Here is a 19,001-nt window from a genome sequence, read left to right as displayed (position 1 = left end):
CTGCAAGAGAGGCATTTTCTTTATGTCCTCCCGAGTACCCCTACCCAACGACCCCCCCCAAAAAAGATGTTGTGTCTGCAGCAAGCGCGGATATAGGCATGACACCACCTATTATTGTCCCTCCTGTCCTGACAATCCTGGTCTTTGCATTGGTGAATGTTTTGAACGCTACCATACACTAGTTGAGTATTAGCGTAGGGTACAGCATTGCACAGACAAGGCACACTTTCACAGGGTCTCCCAAGATGCCATCGCATTTTGAGAGACCCGAACTTGGAACCGGTTTCCGTTATAAAAGTTACAGTTACAAAAAAAAGTGTAAAAAAAAAAAAAAATAGTTGTCGTTTTATTGTTCTCGCTCTCTCGTGCTGCTCTTTTTTTACTGTATTCTATTCTGCAATGTTTTATTGTTGTTATGTTTTATCATGTTTGCTTTTCAGGTATGCAATTTTTTATACTTTACCGTTTACTGTGCTTTATCGTTAACCTTTTTTTTGTCTTCAGGTACGCCATTCACGACTTTGAATGGTTATACCAGAATGATGCCTGCAGGTTTAGGTATCATCTTGGTATCATTCTTTTCAGCCAGCAGTCGGCTTTCATGTAAAAGCAATCCTAGCGGCTAATTAGCCTCTAGACTGCTTTTACAAGCAGTGGGAGGGAATGCCCCCCCCCCACCGTCTTCCGTGTTTTTCTCTGGCTCTCCTGTCTCAACAGGGAACCTGAGAATGCAGCCGATGATTCAGCCAGCTGACCATAGAGCTGATCAGAGACCAGAGTGGCTCCAAACATCTCTATGGCCTAAGAAACTGGAAGCTACGAGCATTTTATGACTTAGATTTCGCCGGATGTAAACAGCGCCATTGGGAAATTGGGAAAGCATTTTATCACACCGATCTTGGTGTGGTCAGATGCTTTGAGGGCAGAGGAGAAATCTAGGGTCTAATAGACCCCAATTTTTTCAAAAAAGAGTACCTGTCACTACCTATTGCTATGATAGGGGATATTTACATTCCCTGAGATAACAATAAAAATGATTTAAAAAAAAAAAAAAAAAAGAAAGGAACAGTTTAAAAATAAGATAAAAAAGCAAAAAAATAATAAAGAAAAAAAAAAAAGCACCCCTGTCCCCCCTGCTCTCGCGCTAAGGCGAACGCAAGTGTCGGTCTGGCGTCAAATGTAAACAGCAATTGCACCATGCATGTGAGGTATCACCGCGAAGGTCAGATCGAGGGCAGTAATTTTAGCAGTAGACCTCCTCTGTAAATCTAAAGTGGTAACCTGTAAAGGCTTTTAAAAATGTATTTAGTTTGTCGCCACTGCACGTTTGTGCGCAATTTTAAAGCATGTCATGTTTGGTATCCATGTACTCGGCCTAAGATCATCTTTTTTATTTCATCAAACATTTGGGCAATATAGTGTGTTTTAGTGCATTAAAATTTAAAAAGTGTGTTTTTTCCCCCAAAAATGCGTTTGAAAAATCGCTGCGCAAATACTGTGTGAAAAAAAAAAAAAAGAAACACCCACCATTTTAATCTGTAGGGCATTTGCTTTAAAAAAAATATATAATGTGTGGGGGTTCAAAGTAATTTTCTTGCAAAAAAAAATATTTTTTTCATGTAATCAAAAAGTGTCAGAAAGGGCTTTGTCTTCAAGTGGTTAGAAGAGTGGGTGATGTGTGACATAAGCTTCTAAATGTTGTGACCCCATTTTGGAAAGTAGACACCCCAAGCTGTTTGCTGAGAAGCATGTCGAGTCCATGGAATATTTTATATTGTGACACAAGTTGCGGGAAAGAGACAATTTTTTTTTTTTTTGCACAAAGTTGTCACTAAATGATATATTGCTCAAACATGCCATAGGAATATGTGAAATTACACCCCAAAATACATTCTGTTGCTTCTCCTGAGTAGGGGGATACCACATGTGTGGGACTTTTTGGGAGCCTAGCCGCGCACGGGACCCCAAAAACCAAGCACCGCCTTCAGGCTTTCTAAGGCCGTAAATGTTTGATTTCACTCTTCACTGCCTATCACAGTTTCGGAGGCCATGGAATGCCCAGGTGGCAAAAAACCTCACTTTTTGTCACAAAGTTTTGAAAATTGAAAAAAGAAAAAAAAAACAAAACATTTTTTTCTTGTCTTTCTTTATTTTCAAAAACAAATGAGAGCTGCAAAATACTCACCATGCCTCTCAGCAAATAGCTTGGGGTGTCTGCTTTCCAAAATGGGGTCATTTGGGGGGGGGGGTTTGTGCCACCTGGGCATTCCATGGCCTCCGAAACTGTGATAGGCAGTGAAGAGTGAAATCAAAAATTTACATCCTTAGAAATCCTGAAGGCGGTGATTGGTTTTCGGGGCCCCGTACGCGGCTAGGCTCCCAAAAAGTCCCACACATGTGGTATCCCCGTACTCAGGAGAAGTAGCTAAATGTATTTTGGGGTGCAATTCCACATATGCCCATGGCCTGTGTGAGCAATATATCATTTAGTGACAACTTTGTGCAAAAAAAAAAAAAAAATTGTCACTTTCCCGCAACTTGTGTCAAAATATAAAACATTCCATGGACTCAACATGCCTCTCAGCAAATAGCTTGGGGTGTCTACTTTCCAAAATTGGGTCATTTGGGGGGGTTTTATGCCATCTGGGCATTTTATGGCCTTCAAAACTGCGATAGGTAGTGAGGAGTAAAATCAAAAATGTACGTCCTTAGAAATCCTGAAGGCGGTGATTGGTTTTCGGGACCCTGTACGCGGCTAGGCTCCCAAAAAGTCCCACACATGTGGTATCCCCATACTCAGGAGAAGCAGCTAAATGTATTTTGGGGTGCAATTCCACATATGCCCATGGCCTGTGTGAGCAATATATCATTTAGTGACAACTTTTTGTAATTTTTTTTTTTTTTTTTTTTTGTCATTATTCAATCACTTGGGACAAAAACAATGAATATTCAATGGGCTCAACATGCCTCTCAGCAATTTCCTTGGGGTGTCTACTTTCCAAAATGGGGTCATTTGGGGGGGTTTTGTACTGCCCTGCCATTTTAGCACCTCAAGAAACGGCATAGGCAGTCATAAATTAAAGGCTGTGTAAATTCCAGAAAATGTACCCTAGTTTGTAGGCGCTATAACTTTTGCGCAAACCAATAAATATACACTTATTGACATTTTTTTTTACCAAAGACATGTGGCCGAATACATTTTGGCCTAAATGTATGACTAAAATTGAGTTTATTGGATTTTTTTTAGAACAAAAAGTAGAAAATATCATTTTTTTTCAAAATTTCGGTCTTTTTCCGTGTATAGCGCAAAGAATAAAAACGGCAGAGGTGATCAAATACCATCAAAAGAAAGCTCTATTTGTGGGAAGAAAAGGACGCAAATTTCGTTTGGGTACAGCATTGCATGACCGCGCAATTAGCAGTTAAAGCGACGCAGTGCCAAATTGTAAAAAGTGCTCTGGTCAGGAAGGGGGTAAATCCTTCCGGGGCTGAAGTGGTTAAAGGCATGCAACAGTATGTACAGTAAGAAACACTTTCATTTTAAGTTACTAAGAAGGAGATAAAAAATTTGCTAATGGAAGAAAACATTTCTAGAACCAACATATTAAGAAAGATTTTAAAATTGACAGTTGCATTTTAAAAAGTGGTTTAATGGACACAATGTAAACATTTATAAATATGGTCTTTATTATAATTTATACACCACTTTTATACATTACCCCCAAACATTTCCAACCTGAATGATCACTGGTAAGTCAGTGACTTGAAAGTATGTACAGCAACATATCATGGGGCAATCTGTGAGCATTACTCAAAGTGTGGATGTACCTTCGGATAAAAGACTCGGTGCCGGAGACTTGTCGAACACAGGCAGAAACAACAACCTGAAACAAAGGTTATGGTGATTCTAGGGAGCCGCTGAGGCCAATCTTTTTAACTAAAAATCATTATTATTTCTTATATACTTTCTCTGTGCATAGCAAATGTCTGCAAAACAAACCTCCTCCTTGCATGTGGTCACCACGATTGGCTGGCACACTGATCAGAAACCAAGCTGACTGGTTATCATCTGTTGGACTTGCAGCTGTCAAAGGCAGGTGTGTGCTCTTACTTCACAGGTAGGGTGTACATTAATAATCTCTAAGCACAGGGGACTGGACCTGAGAATGTTTATCTACAGATTGCAATTGTCAAATCACTTAAAAGGGAGGTTTTGTGGATGACAGATTATATTTTCACTCTATCTTTTGGTGAATTCTCTCCCAACAATCCTACCAGTTCTCAAAACATGGGTCCCTTCTTACAGGTTCAAAATAAACAGGACAGCCAATTATATACTACCTCCTATAAGGGCCTGTTTGACTCGCTGATGGGAACAGGCCCTAAATTCTCTGTATTGTAGAGAAGACCTGGATTTAGGTCAGTTGGGCTAAAAAAGGAACAGAGTTTTATGAAGGAAAAAAAAAAAAAAGACCTTTACAAATGTACCTATGACAGGTAGTCCACACTACAGCTACACTGATATCCAATACTGTGCATCCTCTACTGCTCAATGGGACTTATGCACATTTTAAGGAATCTGTCAAAATACATTAGTGATGAGCATAAAAGCTGCCACAACTTCATTGGTCATCTGTGAACGATGCCCTGGAACTAATCAGCCCAGAAAGTCAGGGAACGCCATCTTCCAGAGTCTTCACACTAGTGTATTATGCGTTGTGACAAAATGGGGCAATGAAATGCATTAAACTAAATTACAGTGTATGTTACATTGCTAAATGCATTTGTTACTTTAGTTTAGACTTCTACATATTCCTAAAAGTAGGAAAAATACAAATGATAAATTTTACAGTTAAAACCAATACACAAATAGAAATCAGGGCTCCTTAGAATGACCCAATAACCAGAAAGCAAATACATAGCTTTTAGGATTTTAAGGGTCAGTCCACTTGGGGTCCAGCGATCTGAATCATCTTCTGACTTTCTGTATCTGTCAGGAATTCTGATGGTGCGATCTCTGCAGGTTCCTAGCTCCACCTACAAGCTGTGGATATAACCAGGGAGCTTGCCTGCTGAGACTCAACGATGCAGTGGGTAGAGCTGTAAAGCCTGGCAGGCAGATCATAAACTGGCATCACTGTAAGGTATAAAAAGAAAAGAGGTGACCCAGCCTACTGGTACCCACCATTACAGGTGGACAGACCCTTCAAGGTGTACATGTCACCCATGCTCAGTGTTGGCAGCCATCTTGTCCATGCAACAATCTTTTTCTATTTACTGGAAACTACTTTCACAAACTGCTAGGCTGCCTTCTCCGGGACAAAATGGCCCCTCAGTGTGCACGTATGACAGGTAATCTTTAAATAAGATTTCAAAACAAGCAGCCGCATCTGAACATCCTACATATACACGCCTAATGATATGTACAATTGCTAAAAATAAGTTCTGCAGTTGCCAGTCGATTACCGAATGACCGCAGTACAGTGTCCATCTATTAGACGGCACATGATAAAATATACAAAAGGTGAAAACAAACAAGAATAAAACAAGAGAGGATTCATTGAATGTATCTTCCGGCTTTCCGCATCCAAGCTTGCTCTCCAGCAAAATAAATTAAATAAATAGCATGAAAAAGTGTTGAATGTACAAAAAAAAAAGAAATGACCTCATTGTGCGCTACTGGCCTGGCTTTGGAGTCATAAATATTTAGTCTTATTGGTGGAACCAGCAGCTAAACATATAACCATATACACACACACATACATAAATAATCTGGGATGTGACCATGATCATTTTGTTGGTCCAGACAGCATTTGCACATTGTTACAGTGTGCGAACTTTTTTCCTGTAAAAAGCGAAAAAAAATAAAAAACACACTGGAAGAATATTGGGCCTTTTGTGAAAGTGTCTGAAGAGCCAGGTGGGGCGGGATGTCCAGCAATGGTGGATGTATGGCGAGTTGATTACTAGGGGCAACATAAGCAGGGCCTTATAACTAAGGTCTCTTATTGCACATAACAACCAACTGCTTGCTTTCATCCTCCACAGCTTACCAGAGATTTAACTTTTAATGTCCCTCAGACCACATATGGAAGCTGTTCATTTTCATACAGACCCCAGTGATTTCTGGTATGGAGGAAGCATGTGACCACCTCACAGGATGCAGTATCCAGGCCTGAATAGACAAAATCACCAGACCTGAACACTGTCGCCAACCCAGGAGGAGAAAGAAGTTAGCCTTGTGCGAGCTCTGACATCATCTGATATGGAGCTTACACAAATTTTAGATTCCCAGCTCCAATGGAGCAACAGGGGCAGCATGGGAAAAAAGAATATCAGAGGGGGAAAAGTTATTGTTACTAGAAAGAGGGTCACTTTGCCCTGAATGTGCAATAATATTTTATAAGAAACACTTAAAAACATAAAATAAATCACAAGTAGACTGATGTGAGTTGTGTGGGCCTCTACCTTCATTGCCTTGCCACAGTTCAAGAACATGATTGGGAGCTTCTGGTTGCTACATGCAACACATACATTTGGAAATAAACGGCATCCATCTATTATTGCTATAGTAACCACTCAGAAGCACCTTTGCATTGCCTAATACTGTGCTTGAAACAAAAAGGGAACCCTTGGTGGTTTGTACCCATCCATAAAAAGCTGGAGTCTTGGACTTCATTTCAACTAGAGATGCTGTAAGTTCTCGTTGTGTTTGTGAGTCTCTGATAGGCAAACTTTAATGTATCTTGGTTGGCCTTACAAGTCAAAAGACCATGGTAGGGAAATATTTTATCTACTCTGAGATGGAGACTGATGGAATTAATCTATATCTTTTATCATAGGGATTCTTAAATCAGGGGTATGGGACTGAATAACAAAAACTGAAAAGGGATTATCTTCATTACTGAACCTGAAAGTAAAAAAAAATCAGCCAGATGTGTCAATGACACGCAATTAACATTTTAATTAACTGGACCTCAGTTCTATCGTTTGATTGCACAAAATTAACAGCAATACTCTCACTAGCTGTAGCTAGACTGTGTATTTGCGATTTGTCATTCTTATAAAAGTATTATGATCATCTTTCAGCTGTTCTGCTCATAGATATCCTTATGTAAAGTAAAACCAAGTTGTGGACATCTTTAGAAGTCATACTGGTACCCAATAGGAGTACTGCTGATTTTGACAGTCTGGTGAAGGGAATATGGAGTCATATTGGACAATCTATTGGTGGTATGTTCGTTTATGAACCTCTGCTTTATGGGCTAGTGGAATTGATCACACTATACAAATTAAAAAAAAAACAAAGAAAACACACTGAAGTCTGAATATGTCAAAAGGGCAATGTGATCAACTCTGGGCTTGTTCAGTTAATCACCTACCTCTTTTACTCCAATGTCATAGCAGATATAAAATGCTTCCATTTTATAGTATACATACAGGGCAGATATAGGAACTGTCTGTTGCTAGGGCAGATCACACATTTGCCCTGTTAACACAATCCCACAAGAACCTTTTGATTCTTCAGACACTTTCATGCAAAAGATCCACAATGTCCTGCATTATCAGAGCCATCATTTAACTCGAATGTAGTACCTGCACATCGAGTGCTGTGAGCATTCAATAACAAAAACACCATTCTTTCCATCAAACAGTCTGTAGACGCAGAGCAGAAGTCTTGGAGTCAAATCAAAAATAAAGAATAATGCAATGAATGTGACTATCTAGCATGGAATGTAAACCATTTTTTTTTCTTTCCGGGAGCCAGCCATCCGTTCTGTATGATATGGAAATGCACTGTAAAGAGTTTAAAGAGCTGAATCTGAAAACACAATAAGTCCAATTTAGTCCATGCAAGGCCTCACCAAAAGGAATTAAATGCTAGAGGAGATTTGTGGGATAGAAGGTCCACAACTGTATCCAATAGAAGTAAAAAAAAAAAAAAAAAAAAAAAGAGTTAACAGAAAAGGGACAAGCTGTAGGGAAGGAGTAGAAGTGGACAGTCCAAATTAGCAAAACAGAGCTGGAAAGATAAATAAAATGCAGAATCTTCCTTAAAAAAAATTAAATTCTTGTTAAATGGCTGGATGAAGAAAATTGATTTTTTTTTTAAATTCAAGCGTCCTGTGGAAGCATTTCAATATTAAGTAGTGCACCGAGCAAAAAAAAAAAAAAAAAAAGGGGACAAAAATTATGAAACTTTTAGCAGAAATTTAATTGGAAGCCAGGGTTTTTTTTCAGCTGTAGCAATCCCTATTACTAATCAGTGTGCCTTACTTTTTATATTATTGCTTTACAGTCAGCATTATTGATACACTGGTCACCAAATCTTAGTTATGATCTGGCTAACAATTTCTACAGGCTGTAGTGGTGGTACCTCTATAAAAAGATTCTAACACTTTCGGTGTCACCGCGGTTGGGTGGAACCCTCAAGCATTATCTCCCGCTTTCTCCCTGCCCACAGAGGCTGAATGACAGCACAGAACCACCTTCCGTTATGACTACTTTGCAGGACAAATCTCCTTCCAGTGTCATGGAACTACATCACATGATACCAACTTGAGCCTCTGCAGATTGACATCCTCCAAGGCTGCATCTTAAACGGGGAGTAGACAATTTTAAAAGATGATTTTGTGCAACTTTAAAAATATTAAAATGTATAAGCATGAATACACATAAGTGATTTTTTTTATATTGACGTGTCTTTGCTCTTGACTTGATTATACTTCAACTTCCATGGCCCATTCCAACTATTTTTCACATAATTCACTTAAATGGAAGGTATATTCTTAATTAATATCTTTGCTCAGATTTTGTCTTCTTAAATAACTAATTTTAGCGTAGGTCTACCCAAAACTCAAAATTCCAGTGCTGGATGGACACTGACAAGTTATACAACTCTCTAAAATGTCTAAATTCTTGGGAACCCCCCTCATAACCTTCCCTTCTTGATTCACAACTATCTCCTCCACTGAGCCCATCACAAGAGTGTCACCTCTTCGATGTTGCATTTTTTATATCAAATCATTTTTCACTACAGATAATCCACCATTGGGATCACAAACATTTTGCTCTGGAATGGCCAATAGTCAGGAAACAGCTGGTAAGCTACATTGCCATCAGGGTCTTTAAGAAAATAAAGACAGGTGAGTTTACCAGCTCACAGATATTTTTGGGTGCCTTCAAGTTTTTATTTTGTGTGCCGCTTCATATCTTGTTTTCAATATTACAGTTTGGAGAAGGCCATTGAGGATGGGTTGGGCTTGTTTGTGATAGAACCCCTCTTTTTATCCTCTCCAATTTTCACAAACGGTCTTGTATTTTTATCTTTTAAATAAAAACACAATAGCAGTTGGCTATGGGTAAGACTTTCAAATTTACTACTGGAATAAATAAGCAAGCTGAATTGCTTCCAATTCACAACCACGATTCCATGACCAGCATAACCGAAAAACTGCATTTTTTTTTTCCAATTTCTAGCGATTTCTCCCTTTGCCTTTATTATGCATTTATAAAATTCAATTGATAGGTTTGGATTTTTGGTTGCTCTGAAATACACTTCCAGCTTCTGTCTGCATACAGAGGAATTCTGTACAAGGTTGACAGAAAAAAGTCACCCACATCCCAAGTGAATGATCATGCCGATCTATTGCAAAGATTTTCTCAAGGAAATGGAGAAATGATCCCTGCTCACAGAAACTAATCAAGTTTAATCTCTCGTTCTTTGCATTGGTAAAATGAAACAATTGACCTAACTCGGCTTTTCATAAATTACCTTCAAATATAGAGGATGCATTATTAAACAAACTTAAAGATGGGTACACACACAACCTGCAGGCTGAATGAAAATAATCTAACAAATTCTCCCATCCACACTATACAGCACTGATGGAAGCATTTTCCAATGTGACTATTGCAATCTGACAGCAGCATCTCATTGGAGGTGGCAAAAAGCACCATACATGTAGTGAATTTGGGTACCTCAAGAGCCACATGAAATTTAAATAGCGTGTACCCAGCTTAAGACTAGCCACAGACAAAGTCAGTGCTTGCCTAGGATGGGTTGAGCAAGGTTGGCGCATCCACAGTGATCTTTGATCAGAGCAATAGCAACCAACTCAGGCAAAGTTAATCTCCTCTCTATAAATGCCATTATTCTCCTTATACAGATACTAATATTATTCAATTTAATTAATTGTTAAAGGGTATGATCAGAGGAATCTGGGCTGCGAATCCACCAGCATCTAACAGTGTCTAGTGACTGTGGTGAAATAGAATGTCCTCTCCCCCAAGAGATCTGGACTGCACTCAAACTATGGTCTGTCGCACCTTATTTATTTTATGGTCATGCTATGCAATAGCTAGAATAGCCAGATTACTGTCTATTCCTGTGAAGAATCCAGCAGGGTTGGTATAAAACCATAACTCCTGGGGTAGGCTCTGGTTGAGGAGGGAAGAGGGAACCTGGGGACATAACACTCCATACTATGGACTAAAGTAATTGATTTTAAATGGATTTACCCTTTATAATGTACCCAATTACCTAAGACCTATTACATTTTCAGATGCACACTGTCTGACAATAGACAAAGTCATTCCCGAGTGGTCAGCACTGCTGTCCAATAAGATAAAAAGCAAAGCGCTCAAACCAGAGTTCGGCTTTTAGAGATCTGTCTAATGGAAAACAGATACAGTTGCTATGGGTTACTACACTCCAATCCCCAGGTTTGCTCCTTGCGTTACTTTACTCCTTAAAATAGGAGAAAAATGGACATGAAAGTAAGATGTAATGGTGGGGGCTAAGGAGATCCAGCATTTTATTTTCCAAAGATCGAAATAATTTAAGCAGACAGTCCTGTTATGATTGGAGCAGAATCCAGAGAGATCACGAAGGCCCCAGTGTTAGTATCTTAAGAGTCAGAAAACACAGTCTCTGCAGTGAAGAAGATCCGCCTTCTCGTTCTCAAGGCCACGCCTCTCCTCTGCTGTGTGTACACTGGTAGGGGTGTACAGAAGTTTCTGCTGGTCCCTCTCCAACCCTCTACCCCTTTTGTTTCATTGATGGTTCATGCTGCTCGCTTTTAATATGGGTGTTTTATCTGCTTTTTTTTTTGTATGTAGTCCCAGTGCTAAGAAACTAGAGGAACACGAGACTTAAAGTAGTAACAGAGGTGCTTGTGGTGACTGTGCAGTTACTTGAAGGCTGTAAATTCTCCTGCAGAGGGAGTACAAAAGAATCACAAGTTTATTAAAAGAAGATGCAAGTCTGAGAAGTATTAAATAGAAAGTTATAGACAGGTTAGTGATGGAAGGATGTACAACAGAGATGAAGAACATACAAACATGTACAAAATGTAAAGATCTCCAAAAGACGGGTGATTAGGATTGTGAATGAATTGTAAATTGCAAATGAACACAAACAATATACAGTAGTTGGTCTACCCTTGCAATGGCAGAGCAGTTTTTAAAAACAGTTTCTCTTTACTTTAAATGTTTTAGCTCTGTACCCTATAAACAGTCAGTATTTAAAGGTGAGCTCTAGGCATTTAAAAACAGCACCAATGCAGATCGGTCATCATTATTACATCAATATTTTGTAAAAGACTTTAAGGAGCAAGTGTGCAATAATGAGTCAAGGGAGCAACGGAAACAGTCAATTACAGCATGTCAGTGATTAAATAAATAGTAGATTGTGGGCTAGATGTCTATCAGATTGCTGCCTGTGACCCTATAAGATTTCTTCTGCACTCCTTGTCCCTGAGACTCAACAGAAAGGGAGAGGAAATCCCTTCTTAGTTGTCACAGAAACAGATACCCCTACTGGAAGGCATGACCACACTTCCTCTTCTTGTGACAAATGTAACACTTTGCATTTCCTCTAAATTACTCGCTCATGTGACAGTGGAGACCCAGAAACAATAAACACCTTCATTATCCTTTCTCTATTTAAAATTATTTTGAAGGGTATATTAACCCAAAAACATACATTATATATTGCAGCTTACCAGTCCTTAGATGTGGTGGCTGCTTTATTTGCCTATTTTACCTTTCTTTTTTTTTTTCACGTGGTGATCTTGCCAGTAGCACAGCTTTGCCTAGGTTGACCACATGCAGCATTGTCACCTTGGGTTGCTTTCATAGGGTATAGGGAGGTAGGGTTTTGTAGTTTACAGAAGATAGCTGGAAGGTTAATAACACTGGACACTGTATTTCTGGTAGGATCAACAGGTATTTTTTTATATTTGCAGAAAAATGTACTTGGCTTGAAAAAAAAAAAAGAAAACGAAAACATTTAAGGACTGATAAGCTGCAATATATTACATAGGTGTTCTAAGGTTTAGATATCACTTAACTGCTTAGACCCCTTTCACACTGGCAGCGTCTGGCCGTTAGCACTAAAGCGCCGCTTATTTTTGCAGCTTTTTTTTTTTTTGGGTGAAAAAGGTAAATAGTCCAGTTTTTCAGGTGCTTTGGAAGCGTTGCCCATTCACTGCAATGGGTAGGGCGTTTTGGGAGCGCCATTTACAGCGCTCCCAAACCACCCCAAAGATGCTGCTTACAGGACTTTTCGTAACGTCCCGCAAGCTCACCGCCCCAGTGTGAACAGACACATGGCAATGAATGGGAGGTGGTTTTCAGCTTTTCTGTGAAAGTAGCCTTAGTGGGTCACTGACCTGAAACAAATATGCAGCCAGTGAAGCTGGAAATCCCCATTTGCATGCTTGCTCTTACATTTAGAAGCAAGGATATGGGTGATGCCTCTGGGTGAATTTCATTTTGTAGAGTACAGTACAGGACAGGACAGGACAGGACACAGGCTCTTTAACCATTACTACTGGGTTATGTGCAACTACCTTCAGGTGAGTTTGCAGCGATATCCCCCTATATAACCCCCTCCTAATTGCAGCTAACCTCAATTTTTTTGTTTGCCAACAATGTCAGCTGTCCCTCCCCAGAAGCCGCCGTAAGTGATCAGACCAGAGCACCCTCAGATCAGGTAAGTATTCACATCTTTTCACAGGGTAGTAAAAAATGGAGATACAATGGGGGTGGGAACAAGTTTAAGAATATTTAGGAAACGCCTGGAGTTCCACTTTAAAGGATAATCGCTCAAGGTATTTCTTACATGGGGGCTCAGCTGACCAGCATTTAAAGTAGAACTATAGAATATTTTTTTCCCCATTTTGGATAAAGTAAGGGAGGGTTATAACCCTTGTAATGTTTTTTTTTGCCCTTTGTCCCAATGGGGAGATTAACCTTCACTTCCCATAACTAAAACAGGAATTGGGAGGAAATCCCTCCAAATTAAGGGAATCTTTCACCAGAACTAGTGTCTCCATTAGAAGATTTCCCCTCTTGGGACAACCCAAAAAGTTGAGATTTTCCTTTACTTTCACTTAGTAAACAGAACAAATGGATAGCGAATCTCCCTAATGGGGGGACAGACAGAAATAAAAAAAACTGACAGGGGTTCTAATCCATCTCCACTCTATCCAAAACTAAAGAAAAATTTGCCCTTATACTTTAAGCACCAGGAATCTTGCTCATGTGGATTGAGAGAAAACTCACCCTGGAGATTTGGCGAAGTGTATATGCCAATCCATTCATGCATTAGTGTGAGGGCTCCACCCTCCAGGACGGGCATACCCCCACAGGGGTCTTCAGGGACAGGGCTCTGCTCCAGGAGGAACCTGAAACTGTAAAGCATCTTGTGGCCAACTCTAAGAATTGTACTACGCACCAAGGGGAGTGCCCACAGCACGGTCCAGTGCAAAAAAGCAAAATTACAAGTCGGTGGGGTCCAGGTATGGTCCACCCCAAGGCTCTGCTGAAGAATCAACTGATCCAGAAGCTGTATGGAGGAGCAACAATGACTATGGTGCATTCGACTAAAAGAAAAAATACCTTGGAATAAAAAAAAAAAAAAAAAAAAAGAAGCGTAGCTGGGAGTGGGAGATAGATAGATGAATATATCTATCTATCTCTAGATAGATAGATAGATATAGATATATATCTTTTTACCAGTGTCTAATTACATGAAGGTAGATGCAGGTAACTCAGTCATAATGATTAACCACCTCGCGCCAGTGCTATAGCCGAATGACGGCTACAGCGCAGGCCTTAATTGCCGGAGGCCGTCATGACATCCTCCCATGCGTGAGCTGCCTGTGCTCCTGCAGCGAGCTCAGTGATCTCCAAATCTGAGACTCGGATGATCACAGATCGGAGTAAGAGGCCGGTCCCGGCCCCTTACCACGTGATCAGCTGTCAGCCAATGACAGCTGATCACGTGACGTAAACAGAAGATCGGTAATCTTTTTTTTTTCCTCCTCACGCTGTTAGCATGAGTGAACAAAAAAGCTGATTCACCCGCTTCTGTCTGAGGGACATAGCACAGAGCTGCGGCTGCCTCATCCGTGCCCACCAGTGCCACCCATCAGTACCTACCAGTGCCACTGATCAGTGCTGCCTATCAGTGTCACCTACCAGTGCCACCCATCAGTGATCAGCGCTTCCTCATCAGTGCAGCCTCATCAGCGCACATCAATGAAGGAGAAAAATTACAAATAATTAAAATTTTATAATAAACTATGAAACTTTTTTTTTTTTTACAAAATTGTATTTTTTTTTTCTTCTTTTTTTTTTTTTAACAGTGATTAAATGCCACCAAAAAAAGCTCTGTGTGTGAAAAAAAAAAATGATAAAAATTTCATTAGGGTAAAGCGTTGCATGAGAGCGCAACTATCATTCAAAGTGTGAGAGAGCTAAAAGCTGAAAATTGGTCTGGGCAGGAAGAGTGTCTAAGTGCCCAGTAAGCAAGTGGTTCACAAGCCTGCGTCCTCTCCTGTACAGCTAGGAAAACAAGTTTGCAAATGCACCTAGTCCAGTTTATCTACCCTAGACAGGTTCCCTTGCAAATTTTCATTTGGAATAAAAATGTCGTGGATGAGATGCGACGAGGTATGCAAGTCAACTAAACCTACTGAAGGGACAAGTCATTTTTATTTTTATTTCTTTTATTCATTACCATTAGACACCTGAATAATCTAAATACAATAAAACTGAAGGCAGCCAGCACTTCAGAAGTGTATATACAAATAATTAATGGAATATTTACAAAGACAGACTATACAGCTATTGGTGCGTGGTGTGTACAATGAAGCATCACGCAGACATTTACAGACTCCTGCCAGCAGGGGCACTAGTATCTGGAACGGGGGGGGGGGAGCTCAGCTGAGCAAGCCGTGATTCTCGAACCCACCATAACCGCCACCCTGGATGGGCGTTTTCGGAGAAGCACAAGCGTACAGACTGAAGTCTTCTGTCTGGAAGCCGGCTCGATTTAACGATGGCTCAGATGCACTGCGGTGAATTTTTGGCAATGACCGGGCCAGGAGTTCAATGGAGGCAAGAATCTAATGAAGAGAGACAAAGTTTGTCGATTTGTGCAAGACAGCTAATAGGAAAATATCAATGATGCAGGTTTCTCCTTTTAAGCAGACCCCCCCCCCCCCCAAAAAAAAAAACACATAACAGAGCAACACTTTGCTAAAGCATTGTGTATCAAACAATTACCATTTTCTTTTAGTTTAGTAAAGTACTTTTTTTAACCTGTATTACATCTCAGTGCTGCTGATCTCCAGCAGCCTATTTGAAGCCACTTTTTGTCTACATGCACTTCAATGATAGCTGTGTGGTAGATTTTCTGACAAGGACAATAGTGCACCATGCCTGCGAATTTGTGTTGAAATAGCCACTTCTATTCTCCGTGTGATGTTGTCACCTTATAACAGGAAATGCCCGCACAACAATCTGAAAGTAGAACTATAGGCAACATTTTTTTTTTCCATTTTGGAGTAAGGGAGGGTTATAACTTGTCAGGTTTCTTTTTCGCTGTCTGTGTCCCATTGGGCAGATTTGCCTTTACTTCCTGTCCCATAGCCAAACAGGAAGTGAGATGAAATCCGTGCAAATTAAGGGAATTCCTTGGGGACCCCCAGGTCACCAGAACTAGTTTCCCCATTGGAAGATTTTCCCTCTATTACTTTCCTGAGGACAATCCAAAATTTGGGAATCTTTTACTTTCAATGATAAAAGCGGAAAAATCTCCTGAACGGGGGCACAGACAGAAATAAAAAAAACTGACAGGTGTTTAAATCCATCTTCACTCTATCCAAAACAAAACAAAAAAAAGGTTTTGCCTTTAATTATACCTTTAATGGCAGGATTACCAGGTGTTATTTTAATGAAAACTGCAGTTTTAAAAATATTGAACATGACTTTTGAAATAACATGAACATTGTAAAATGTATATGATATTTTACCGATTAGGTTGTACAACCCCAATTCCAAAAAAAACCCCAAAAACTTAGGATGCTGTGTAAAAATCGAAATAAATCTAAACTGCAATGATTTGCAAATCTCATAAACCCCATACTTTTTTTTCACAATAGAAAACAGAAAACATATCAAATGTTTAAACTGAGAAAATGTACCATTTTGAGAAAAAATAAGGTAATTTTTAAATCGATGGTAGCAACGCGTCCTAAAAAAAAGTTGGGACAGGGTCACGTTTACCGCATTACAGCATCCCTTCTTTTAACACTCTGTAAATGTCTGGGAGACCAAGTTGCTGGAGTTTTGGGAGAGGAATGTTGTCCCATTCTTGCTTGATAAGAGGATACAAACTGCTCACTTGTCCAGGGACTTCTATGTATTTTTTTCATGGAAGGCCAGTTAAGCACACGGACTCTTCTACTATAGAGCCATGTTGTTGTCATAGATGTGGTTTAGCTTTGTCGTGCTGAAATATGCAAGGCCTTCCATGACAAATATGTTGTCTGGATGGGAGCATAAGCTGCTCTAAAACTGGGATACATCTTTCAGCACTGATAGTGCCTTTTCAGATGTGCAAGCTGCCAAATTATATACACACTAATGTACCCTCATACCATCAGAGATGCAGGCTTTTGAACTGAGCTCCGATAACAGGCCAGAAGGTCCCTCTCCTCTTTAGTCCGGAAAACGCAGTGTCCATGGTTGCCAAAAAAGAATATCAAACTTTGATTTGTCTGACCATAGAACAGTTTTCCACTTCGCAACAGACCATTTTAAATGAGCTTTGGCCCAGAAAAGACGGCAGCATTTCTGGATCGTGTTCAGATATGACTTCTTTGCATAATAGAGCTTTATGGGCACAGCCAACTGTGTTCACAGACAATGATTTTTGGAAGTTATTCCTGAGTCCATGCAGTGATGTCCATCACAGAATTATGCCTGTTTTTAATGCAGTGCCATCTGAGGGCCCGAAGATCACAGACATCCAATATTGCATTTCAGCCTTGTTCCTTGTGTACAGAGATTTCTCTAGATTCTCTGAATCTTCGGATGATGTTATGTACTGTAGATGAGGTCATATTTAAAAAGTCATTGCAGAACATTATTCCAAAATTGTTCGACAATTTCTAGACGCAGCTTTTCACAGATAGGTAGAGGTTCACCAATCTTAAATTTCTGAGACACTCTGACTTTCTAAGATGCTCTTTTTATACCCAATCATGTTACTGACCTATTGCTAACTAACCTAATAAGTTGCAAAATGTTCTTTCAGCTGTTCCTTGTTCGTACCACTTACTTTGCCACAATTTTTTTTACCTTTACCAACTTTTTTGAGATGTGTTGCTGCCCTTAATTTCAAAATTAACCAATTTTTTTTCTTTAAATGGTAAATTTTCTCAAATTTAAACATCTGATATGTTTTCTCCGAACACAGCGGATTACTGATCATGGCCCTGGTGCCATGTGATCACTGTGACCAATCATGGAGATCAGTTACAGTGGTAAGCAAGGCTGTCATTTACAATGCCTTGCTTACTACTGTGTGATCTGGATTGGTTACAGCTAATTTTTGGTATTTTTTTCATTTATATAGCAAAATATAAAAAAAAACAGTGGTGGTTAAATACCACCAAAAGAAAGCTCCCTCTAACTCAAAAATTGATACAAATTTAATTTGGGTACAGTGTTGCATGACTGAGTAATGGTCATTCAAAGTGTGACAACGCTGAAATCTGAAAATTGGCCTTGTAAGGAAGGGGGTAAAAGTGTCCAGTTAAATGAACCACTTCTTGAACAACTGAGCAATAAATGCAATTAAAGTTAAGCTAAACATTAGACTCAGCCTCCCACATCAATTGATCTTCCCTCCCCAAATCATGCTTTTATAGTAGGTTTTTGAAGACAAGGGGTAGCTTGCACCTGTTTCCTGAAACAAATGAGTAGAAGAAAAAAAACCTCTAGCCAACTTAAGAAATCTTTTTCTGCAAGGATTGAGCAGGGCCTTACTGGATCTGCAGTTCAACAGGTTGCTTAAAAGTTTTCTGTAGACTACAGAATAGGATAAAATTAAATTGCTTTCACTCAAGACTCTGGACACTTCCACTGTCTGAAAGCTCTTTCCAGTTAATTTCAGTTCCAGCTGAAGTTACTTTACCTGTGGAAACAGGGGCCGCTCATCCCTCTTTTTCTTAAGACAGTCCGCCATTAACCTCTTCATCGCTTTGGGACAGTTACTCCGAACTTTGCTAAAGTCCGGAGACAGATAACCTCGGCCGACCATAAATATGATCTGGCAAGATTAGGAGAAAAAAAGCTTTGAGGAACAGAACAGTAAAATGTTATAAGCATGCAATGTCACGATAAAAAACTTCTATTCGATTCAGACCTAGAAATTCAAACTTAAAAATTTAAACCCAGGACATGCTGAAATCAAAAGATAAGCAGGTGGCAGCTTTAGTGAATACCACATGTCAAAAAACTCAGTAAATCCAAAAACAAGGGCAGCTGAAGTTCTTAACTGTAGGGGTTGAGCATGACCCCACCTTCACCTCCTCAGCCTTTCTATTGGTCAGTAAAGCCATCACAATAACAGGCGTAGAAGTAGGATCAAGCTGAAATTTTACTGGGAATTTTCAAGACTTGCACATACATAACAGCCGCCT

At 39.7% G+C, this 19,001-nt stretch overlaps 1 protein-coding gene across 4 annotated transcripts in view; it reads right to left on the bottom strand.

Moving 5' to 3' along the window:
- Positions 1-7,329: 7,329 nt before the first annotated feature.
- BRAF (B-Raf proto-oncogene, serine/threonine kinase) overlaps positions 7,330-19,001 on the bottom strand; it is a 167,741-nt gene continuing 156,069 nt past the window's right edge. For 2 of the 4 annotated variants that reach the window (XM_073621837.1, XM_073621840.1), the window contains 3 exons: positions 18,494-18,628; positions 15,263-15,416; positions 7,330-11,215 (listed from right to left, as the gene is read on the bottom strand). In XM_073621837.1, the coding sequence (XP_073477938.1) occupies positions 11,193-11,215; positions 15,263-15,416; positions 18,494-18,628 (312 nt within the window). In that variant the 3' untranslated portion in view covers positions 7,330-11,192. Of the gene's footprint in view, positions 11,216-15,025; positions 15,417-18,493; positions 18,629-19,001 lie in introns of those variants that run through there. The other 2 variants (XM_073621838.1, XM_073621836.1) reach the window with 2 other exon arrangements.

The sequence above is a fragment of the Aquarana catesbeiana genome, linkage group LG03 (assembly GCF_042186555.1).
Source record: "Aquarana catesbeiana isolate 2022-GZ linkage group LG03, ASM4218655v1, whole genome shotgun sequence".
NCBI lineage: Eukaryota > Metazoa > Chordata > Amphibia > Anura > Ranidae > Aquarana > Aquarana catesbeiana.
This window is presented reverse-complemented; position numbering and strand designations above follow the sequence as displayed.